General features: G+C 42.4%; 1 protein-coding gene across 1 annotated transcript in view; it reads right to left on the reverse strand.

The window, feature by feature from the left end:
- mrpl4 (mitochondrial ribosomal protein L4) overlaps positions 1-10653 on the reverse strand; it is a 15708-nt gene extending 5055 nt beyond the window's left edge. The window contains exons 1-5 of the mRNA XM_067988693.1: positions 10463-10653; positions 4660-4741; positions 3661-3826; positions 1682-1733; positions 266-383 (exon numbers count right to left, since the gene is read on the reverse strand). Coding sequence (XP_067844794.1) covers positions 266-383; positions 1682-1733; positions 3661-3826; positions 4660-4741; positions 10463-10543 — 499 coding nt within the window. The 5' untranslated portion in view covers positions 10544-10653. The remainder of the gene's footprint in view (positions 1-265; positions 384-1681; positions 1734-3660; positions 3827-4659; positions 4742-10462) is intronic.
- Between the last annotated feature and the right edge of the window lie 255 nt (positions 10654-10908).

Below are 10908 nucleotides of genomic sequence, written 5' to 3' on the forward strand. Positions count from 1 at the left end.
GTACAACAATATTCTGTCCATTAGTCGTCCAACATAGAAAACTGAAGCACAATTATAGTGTGGAAGAACTACTGGAAGAGGGGAGGAAAAGATTCCAATTGTTTGCTATTTAGAGTGTAATCATAAGTGCTTACTTTATACAGGTTTACAATTTTGTTATAATTAGAAAAACATCAGGAATCTTCCTCCAAAGTGACATGAATAAAAAGTTCAATTAACAGAATTACTGAAATGATTATGGATGCTTTACACAATAGATGATTACCTCCTCTCCATATTGGTGACCGGATGCTGCCATGGCGTGCCCTGCCACTTCCTTTCTGTCGCCATGGTTTCCTACCTCCACCCCGTACTTCAGCTCGAGTCTTTACCTTAGCATGGCTCTACGAATTTAACAAAAAATTGAATTAAACCTGATTTTTTTTCCCTCAGTATTTTTGCAGTCCTGATCTACATTAAAGCATTAAATTATGAGGACAGTTTGCATAAACTTAGCTTGTATTCCCTTGAGTTTAGAATCAAAGTATTTAAAATGATAAAGGGATTCGATAGGGTAGATAAAGTATTTCCTTTGGTGGGGGAATCCAGATCAAGGGGGCACAATCTTAAAATTAGAGCCAAGCCATTTAGGATTGAAATCAAAAAGCACTTTTTCCACACAAAGGGTAGTGGAAATCTGGAAAACTCTCCCCAAAAGGCTGTGGATGCTATGTCAATTGAAATTTTCAAAACTGAGATCTGTAATAATATGGTTTAAAACTAGGAATAGTCAAGTATCCCATCTCACATAGTGCCCCAGACATTTAGCAAGAGGGTGATATGGGGGGGTGGGGAGGGTAATTCAGAATCTCTGTGAAAACAGGGACAGCTTACACAACAGCAGGGAGGATGAGGCCAACATTCCATAGAATAGATAACACTGAAAAATTGCTTACACAAGTAAGAACTATGGAGACATGCTAACGTCAGAAGGTGGTTTACACCAAAACAAGAGGTGTGGTAACCAAGGACCTATGCACTCCTCAGAGGAACAAACAGCTTGTAAACAGAGATGAAGGTCGAGGTCATTATTTATGTCACGTAAAAAAGTTTATCTCGAGTTGCTAACGTGGCGTCAGCACAGTGGGATGACTTATGTCTAGAAGATAAGGCCAGAGATGCTTACGTACAGAACATAGCAGCCGAATAGTATAAAAATAGGGCATGCTCCCTTCCAAAAGTGAGAACTCTCGAGAGGACAGTCAGAAGTCCATGGCCACAGGCAGCCTACGGAGGCCAGGTCTGATCGTCTTGGGTCCGCAGTAACCAGGTTGTATTACTTGCATGTCATTTAATGTAATCTGAAGACAGTTGTATTACTGTTGAGTCAATGTATTAAAGCTGGTTGTTTAATAACCACTCATGGCCAAATCACGTGGAAGTTATTGTTGAAGGATTAACAACCCTTTTCTTGCAACAGTAACGGAAAAATCCACCAACAAGATCGATAGATTTTTGTGGTAAGGCTATCAAGGGATATGGAGCAAAGGTACAGGTCAGCCACGATCTAATTAAATGGTTGAACAGGCTCAGGGGTTGAATGGCTTACTCTTGTTCTTAGATAAGTAAGGACTTGAGCGTGAACCTAGTTATGAATTGAACAGCCTGTATTCTAAACACAAGTAAAAGAAAAAGTACTTACTATTCTTTTAAAGTTTTTCTGCCAAATTGCAACTTCGTGTAGAATATCAATTCTGTTTAAAAACAAATAAAATGATTCCTTGGCATTTGTTTTCTTAAATAGCAACCTTAAACACATCACACTGGTCAACATTAGTTCAAATAATAAAGTACGGTAGTAATGTGGATAAGAAGTGCAACAATTCCTCCAAGAATTGCATTCGAATGCACTATTTTTCATGCAGCTGACACTTACAACAAAACAGTCCATTTTTGGCCATCAAGGGCAAAACAGTTCACTTGATCAGCACCTCATCCATTAGCCTAAACACCCACCCCCTCCACCACAAGCATACCGTGCCTACAGTGTGTTCTATTTACAGGGTGCACATCAGCAATTCATGCAGGCTTCTTTGGTAGCACCTGCTAAATCCGCAACCTCCACCACCAAGAAGGACAAGGGCTGCAGGTGCATGGGAACAGCATTATCTGCGAGTTCCCCAAGTCACACATCATCCTGACTTGTCACAGTTGTTGGGTCAAAATCCTGTAACTCCCTACCTAACAGCATTGTAGGAGCACCTTCATCACATGGAAGAAGGCCCACCACCTTCTCAATGGCAACTAGGGATGGCCAATAAATACCAGCTTTGCCAGCAACGTCCACATCCCAAGAATGAATGAAACAAAAAAACCTTCTTTCCTGCCAGAGTTTCCCTCCGTGACCAGCAACAAAGTTTTTAACGAGGTGAATCCTTAATGAACACTTTCTATACAAACATATAGTTAGAACATGTTATTTAATCTTTATGATTTTAAAGAGGCTATTAGTTTTTTAAAAACTTACATTTCACATTGCTGCGAGTGGTGTAATGAGTTCCATCATGGGGGACTGTATGCTTTGTGATTATAATATACAAATAGAAGATATTAACTTGAAGCGTCTTAGCAAACTAAGCGCCTGTTTTTCTTATCAGTAATTTTAAGCAGCCTTTTAATTTGCCTTTCCTTTGAAATTACCAAGGGATGAAGAAACAGCATATCCTCCAACTCACCATGAGCAATGTCTTGAGAGTTCAGCTGCTGAAATATTAAATGTCTTATGTATAGCATGCACTTCCTGTAAGTGTTACACTTCCTGCAACAGATTTCTATCCTATCTACCCATCTCACTTAAAACTTACCTATGCATTATACTTACCTACTAATGTTCCTTCTACCTTCCTCTTCAGGATGTGGCACTGTGGACCTCAGGTCTATTAAAATCAAACCTGTTGCCCAATGGTCCATCGCTGCTTCTCCCATTACCCTGAGCACTTTTCCCCTTCCCAAGGTGGCTGTATACCAGCCTGCTGCCAATCCCCCTATGACTCAACCTAATTGCTCGACCCCTTCCTCCTGGCCCCACAGTGCAAAAGTGAAGGCCTTGGAGTACAGGCTAAGTGCTCTAAATACTTTCTTCACTTTTGCTATCATAGTAAAAGTGCTTAATACTTGTATTAATAATACAATTTCAATTGTTCAATTGCCATAAATCATTAGTCCTGATAATATATTGTATCTTGTATCTTACATAGCAAAAATATCCTCTGACTCACCGTGAGCAATGCTACAGGAGACCCCGTTAGTATATTAAATTATATCTTGGACAGGGACTCATTTATGAACTCAGCAGCGTTACATTAGAAAAAATAAATTTCCAATGTTCTAATAGTTTAGGATTACTTTATTCACTAAACTTAGCCTACATTTGTTTTTACATTTATTTGTATAACTATGCACAGAGCTTAATACCATAAAGGAACAAACCGGTTATAAAATGCAGCTTCTGAACTTCAGGAACACCTTACATTTATAGTCCCAAACTAATACAATGACGATTAGTGTTTTCCTTTAAGGCGGTCAGGAAAGATAGTGGAACAACATGAAGAGAATGTTAAGTAAATTAATTAGGTAATGTTTATGTTTCCTTGTAATCTTGAAATGTAGTGAACACATTACCTTGGAGGTACTGCAAAGACATCAGGATGCAAATCAACGATGCCCAGCCTCTCATCAGTATACCCCTGCAGAGACTCAAGCCAGGCCTGTCTGGGCTTCAGATGTGAAGGAACGGCGATCTCACACTTCCTGAAAACAGGCAGCCCAGATTCAAATGGGGAAGGTCCTGAAATAATATCAAACCAGAGTATGAATACTGCCTTAATTTAAAAAAAACATTGTATTCAAGGACAAGTGAGATCAATGTTGGTAGTTAATGAGAATAGAAACCAAGTTGTGAGATGATTCTATTGCTAAGAGTCCATAAAAAAGATTAAATCTAAAAATACACACTACCTCAGGCTGAATGCAATGCACCCAAGTAAATATAGCCTAATATAGCACTTACAATCCTGGCCGTAGCAAATGATCGACCACTGAGTTACTGAAATATCCCCAAGATCTATAGGCAGGCTTCTAGTCTTGGTTGGTTTTCCAAATTGGTAGCCAATTTTATTACTAGTATCTAGAATAACTTGTGCTTGATTTCCAGTCACCTTTTGCTTTCAATCAGCCCAATTATTTCTACATGAACAGTAAGCTATAGGTGACAACTGTATTCACAGCCTTATTGCTTAGTCTAAAAACTGCTACAAATTAAATTGTAGACAGCAAAAGGTAATTTTGAGATGCGGAGGCCATTATTACCAGTAAGTAATGTTATCACCTGAGAATAATCTGTTCAAAACGACAGGCTGTTGATAATTTATTGTGGCAGAATAGAATCCAGTCTCTTTAGCAGAGGATTACTACAAAGGAGGCAGCGTGATAATGCCTTAATACATTTTACCAAACTGGTAGGAAACATTGATGCACCTCCAATCCATTACATGTTTCCAGTCATCTCCTTGAAAAAAGGCACAGAACTGAAATCAGACTATTTCTACAAACTAAGGGAGGACAGTCATCCTGGTTTGTGCTTAGGTGCTTCATTAACCAAAACAACACTGAATAGCATACCTTTTCTTTTTACCTCAATTAAGTTTTCTTGGAGATTTAGATTGGGTGGCAACCCACTTCCTCCAGATAGAGTTGACACAAACTATTTCAAGAGGAACAAAAAAACATCTTTAATTAAAGCAAGGGTAGCACACTAATATATTGCCCCACTGAGCTCTGGCACACACTAAGCTCTATATTTTTATTTGAATAAAAAAATTGTTGTGTTGCTTTTGAGTGAGTTGATTGGCTCATATGACATGAGATGAACAATGATCAAGACCTGAATCAGGATTGGTTTCATTCATTTTTTTGAAGCAAGTTTTCAACAATTGCTACTTTGTAAAGATATGTATAAAATGAATAAAACCACTAGAGTATCGTATTTTTCAGAAAGTCTGGAAAGAATCCCATCTCCAATCAGTTTTCAGATCTCTAAAAGCTTATTATTAGATATAAAATCATAGAATCATATGGCACAGGAGGCCATTCGGCCCATCTTGCCTGTGTCAGCTCTTTGAAAGAGCTATCCAATTAGTCCCACTCCCCTGCCCTTTCCCCATAGCCCTGTAAATTTTTCCTTTTCAAGTATGTATCCAATTAAAAAGTTGCTATTGAATCTGTTTCGGTCACCCTTTCAGGCAGTGCATTCAGATCGTAACGACTTGCTGCGTAAAAAAATCTCATCTTCCCTCTGGTTCTTTTGCCAATTATCTTAAATCTGTGTCCTCTGGTTACCAACCCTCCTGCCAGTGGAAACACTATGTATACTATCAAAATGCCCTAAAATTTTGAACACCTCTATTAAATCTCCCCTTAACCTTCTCTGCTTGAAAGATAATAATCCCAGCTTCTCTAATCTCTCCACATAACATAAGTCCATCATCCCTGGTACCATTCTAGTAAATCTCCTCTACACCCTCTCCAAGGCCTTCCTCAAGTGTGGTGCCCAGAATTGGACACAATACTCCAGCTGAGGCCTAACCAGCCTAACTGGTCAGGAATTATTCTTCTCACTGTCCAATGTCTCTCTATCCCATTATGACATAACAGCAGTACATTATATCAGGCATGGGGCATCTTGGATACAGTAACAACCTGATACGGGCATTTAGTTAGCAGAAGAGAGGCTGTGATTAATGGTTGTGGTAATTTGAAATAATTTAAATGTCAAATGGAATGCACAATTCAGAAAAAACATTAAATATAAGTTGTTATTCTATGGAGTCAGTATGTCCGACAGATGACAAGTGATAGGTAAGATTTCAGTGGTCTAGACAGTCAATTTTGCTTGGGCAAGCACAGATCTTATCCTACGCCTCAGGACACTTCTTCCCCAACATGACGGACAGGTTAAATATCCAGGAATGGAATCTGGTAAAGTAATATTAGTGCACGTGTGAGGATATTTGTCAGCCATGGCTTAGAGGTAGCACTCTCGCCACAGAAGGTTGTGGATTCAAGTCCCACTCCAGAGACTTGAACGCAAAATCTAGGCTGACACGGGTGCAGTACTGAGGGAGTGCGGCACTGTCGGATGTGACGTCTTTCAGACGAGACAATAAACAGAGGCCCTGTCTGCCCTCACGGGTGGATGTAAAAGATCCCATGACACTATTTCAAAGAAGAGCATGGGTGTTCTCCCCAGTGTCCTGACCAATATTTATCTCTCAACCAACATCACTAAAACAAATTATCTGATCATTATCACGTGGTTGTTTGTGGGATCTTGTTGTGTGCAAATTGACTGCCATGTTTCCTGCATTACAACAGTGACTATATTTCAAAAGTACTTCATTGGCTGTAAAGCGCTTTGGGATTTCCTGAGATCGTGAAAGGCGCTATATAAACACAAGTGTTTCTAGTTGCCAAAAAAATTTTTATTCAATACTCACAACCGTTGCATAGAAATTGTAACTGGATCACAGTAAAGTCCTACAGATTTATTTCAAAAAGAGCATTGCCTGTTTTAATTACAGGAGGGAGAAAAATAATGAGAAAATGTAAAAAAGATACAGAGACAAAGAGATAGTTTCCATGAGAATAGAGGGAAGACAGGGTGGAATACAAACAGAAAAAAGAGTGGGAGACAAGTAGAGTGGGAGACAAGTAGAGTGGGAGACAAATTTATTTTAAAAATCTGTCCATGAATATCAAAATTGGAGATCAACTAGTTTTCAATTAGGAACAATGAGAAATAATGTTGAAATACTGATGCCCTTGATCTGGCTCACAAAAACTTTTCAAATCAGTACAATTGTTGTAGTGGAAGGAATAGTTTAGTGGACTAAAGCCATTTCCAAAGGGAAATTGTGGTTAATGCCTGATACCTCCTTTCCCCGTATTCTGCACTGGTATACCATCTAAGCCTGATGACTTTTCTACTTGCATTCCCCAAAAAATGTTCATAGTTTCTTTTAAAATAATTATTCTGTCCATAGTGGTTCTTGATGTGACAAGGGCATTGATTAGGTTTACAATGACAGAGGAAAAGAGGTAGGGGCTTAAATGGGCTATGCCCTGAAGTAGAAAAATGCATTCTTAGATTGGATTTGGGGTATAACAATCAGCTTATAACAGTCAAACTGGATGCCAAGGTTGTGAACCAACTGAACAAATAGCTAAGAAGATTGAGAGATGAGGAACCAGAGGATGGGAAGTAGCATGCTGACACAATACAATCAACTTCAGTGCCTTCAGTAAGCACAGTAGAGGGGTAGAATGGAGATAATTTGACACTTGATAAAATTAGTAACACAAATGAAACACGAAAAATAGGGCAAAATTTTATGTTACTTAAAAAACACAGCAACCAGGACCACTGAGGTTAGCATTTTCAATGCACAGCACAGTGTAGGAACTATAATTACACATCTTACCTATTGACAGTTTGAAACAATTTTCGTGTCCGTGCCAGCCGAAAAAGAGCTATCCAGCTTAATCCCACTTTCCAGCACTTGGTCCGTAACCCTGTAATTTTTAAACGAGTTGAGGGTTTCTGCCTCTACCACCCTTTCAGGCAGTGAGTGCTAGACCCCCACCACCCTCTGGGTGAAAAAAATTCGACTCAGCTCCCTTCTACCAATTACTTTAAATCTATGCCCCCTGGTCACTGACCCCTCTGCTAAGGGAAATAGGTCCTCCCTATCCACTCTATCTAGTCCTGTCATAATTATATACCTCAATTAAACAACTAACGGGAGGAGGAGGCTCTGCAAACATCCCCATCCTCAATGATGGCGGAGTCCAGCACGTGAGTGCAAAAGACAAGGCTGAAGTGTTTGCAACCATCTTCAGCCAGATGTGCCGAGTGGATGATCCATCTCGGCCTCCTCCCAATATCCCCACCATCACGGAAGCCAGTCTTCGGCCAATTCGATTCACTCCACGTGATATCAAGAAACGGCTGAGTGCACTGGATACAGCAAAGGCTATGGGCCCCGACAACATCCCAGCTGTAGTGCTGAAGACTTATGCTCCAGAACTAGCTGCGCCTCGAGCCAAGCTGTTTCAGTACAGCTACAACACTGGCATCTACCCGACAATGTGGAAAATTGCCCAGGTATGTCCTGTCCACAAAAAGCTGGACAAATCCAATCCGGCCAATTACCGCCCCATCAGTCTACTCTCAATCATCAGCAAAGTGATGGAAGGTGTCATTGACAGTGCTATCAAGCGGCACTTACTCACCAATAACCTGCTCACCGATGCTCAGTTTGGGTTCCGCCAGGACCACTCGGCTCCAGACCTCATTACAGCCTTGGTCCAAACATGGACAAAAGAGCTGAATTCCAGAGGTGATGTGAGAGTGACTGCCTTTGACATCAAGGCAGCATTTGACCGAGTGTGGCACCAAGGAGCCCTAGTAAAATTGAAGTCAATGGGAATCAGGGGGAAAACTGTCCAGTGGCTGGAGTCATACCTAGCACAAAGGAAGATGGTAGTGGTTGTTGGAGGCCAATCATCTCATCCCCAGGACATTGCTGCAGGAGTTCCTCAGGGCAGTGTCCTAGGCCCAACCATCTTCAGCTGCTTCATCAATGACCTTCCCTCCATCATAAGGTCAGAAATGGGGATGTTCGCTGATGACTGCAGTGTTCAGTTCCATTCGCAACCCCTCAAATAATGAAGCAGTCCGAGCCCGCATGCAGCAAGACCTGGACAACATCCAGGCTTGGGCTCATAAGTGGCAAGTAACATTCGCGCCAGATAAGTGCCAGGCAATGACCATCTCCAACAAGAGAGAGTCTAACCACCTCCCCTTGATATTCAACGGCATTACCATCACCAAATCCCCCACCATCAACATCCTGGGGGTCACCATTGACCAGAAACTTAACTGGACCAGCCATATAAATACTGTGGCTACGAGAGCAGGTCAGAGGCTGGGTATTCTGCGGCGAGGGACTCACCTCCTGACTCCCCAAAGCCTTTCCACCATCTACAAGGCACAAGTCAGGAGTGTGATGGAATACTCTCCACTTGCTTGGATGAGTGCAGCTCCAACAACACTCAAGAAGCTCGACACCATCCAAGATAAAGCAGCCCGCTTGATTGGCACCCCATCCACCACACTAAACATTCACTCCCTTCACCACCGGCGCACTGTGGCTGCAGTGTGTACCATCCACAGGATGCACTGCAGCAACTCGCCAAGGCTTCTTCGACAGCACCTCCCAAACCCGCGACCTCTACCACCTAGAAGGACAAGAGCAGCAGGCACATGGGAACAACACCACCTGCACGTTCCCTTCCAAGTCACACACCATCCCGACTTGGAAATATATCGCCGTTCCTTCATTGTCGCTGGGTCAAAATCCTGGAACTTCCTTCCTAACAGCACTGTGGGAGAACCTTCACCACACCGACTGCAGCAGTTCAAGAAGGCGGCTCACCACCACCTTCTCGAGGGCAATTAGGGATGGGCAATAAATGCTGGCCTCGCCAGCGACGCCCACATCCCGTGAACGAATAACAAAAAAATCTCCCCTCAGCCTCCTTTGTTCCAAAGAAAACAACCCTATCCAAGCTTTTCTCATGGCTAAAATTCTCCAGCCCTGGCAACATCCTCGTAAATCTCCTCTGTACCCTCTCCACTGCAATCACATCTTTCCTGTAATGTGGTGACCAGAACTGTACGCAGTACTCAAGCTGTGGCCTAACCAGTGCCTTATAGAGTTCTAGCATAACCTCCCTGCTCTTATATTCTATGCCTAGGCTAATAAAGTATCCCATATGCCTTTTTAACCACCTTATCTACCTGTCCTTGCCTTGTTTGCCCTCCCCAAATGCATTACCTCACACTTCTCTGAATTGAATTCCATTTGCCACTTTTCTGCCCACCTGACCAGTCCATTGATATCTTCTTGCAGTCTTCACCTTTCCTCCTCACTATCAACCACATGGCCAATTTTTGTATCATCTGCAAACTTCTTGATCAAGTCATTTATAACGCAAAAAGCAAGAGACCTAGTACTGAGCCCTGTGGGACCCCACTGGAAACAGCCTTCCAGTGGCAAACACTCCTGTTAACCATTACCATTTGCTTCCTGCCACTGAGACAATTTTGGATCCAACTAGCCACTTTCCCTTGGATACCATGGGCTTTTACTTTTTTTGAAGTCTGCCATGGAAGCTTTAAGTTGTTTATTTATTCTACTTGGTGCAAAAAAAAACCACCAGTAAACTCAGTAAGGTAACTAAATAAATATTTTTTTTTGTACAGAAATTCCGGCAATGAGTTGGTCGCGCTGCGGCTTGTGCCCCTTTAAGATGCTTCACACACGCTCGGATCAGGCACTGGGGGCCGTCTTCGCCTCCTTACCCTTTTACCGAAATCCCTGCCACACGTTGCGAGAGAAATGCGCGTGACCCGAGCGATCATCATCCTGACCGGCCCGTACATCACACGCCAATCGCTAATGTTCGCCCATCACACCGAGCGCCGCTTCTCACCGAATATGGCACCGGGGGCGGGCAGGGGCGAAAATGTCCGCGACAGTCGAAAGACGCACGGGCGCCAAAGCCTCGCGAGATTGACAGAGTGAAATCCCGTCTTGGCTCTTCATCACCAAACTCGCCGCGCTGCCGCCATCTTGTTAATGGTTTAAATGGTGATGTCACTGCGCTCGAGCAACCGTGTCGGTTATACAGCAGCAGCGCGCGCGCGAGAGCACCGCTCAAAGGCTGCGGGAGGATTGCAGCTGGGAGGAGAGAGGTTGGTTAATACTGTCGTGAAATGAGTACTGTATTAGAAAGAAGACAGACATT

The sequence above is a fragment of the Heptranchias perlo genome, chromosome 8, assembly GCF_035084215.1.
Source record: "Heptranchias perlo isolate sHepPer1 chromosome 8, sHepPer1.hap1, whole genome shotgun sequence".
NCBI lineage: Eukaryota > Metazoa > Chordata > Chondrichthyes > Hexanchiformes > Hexanchidae > Heptranchias > Heptranchias perlo.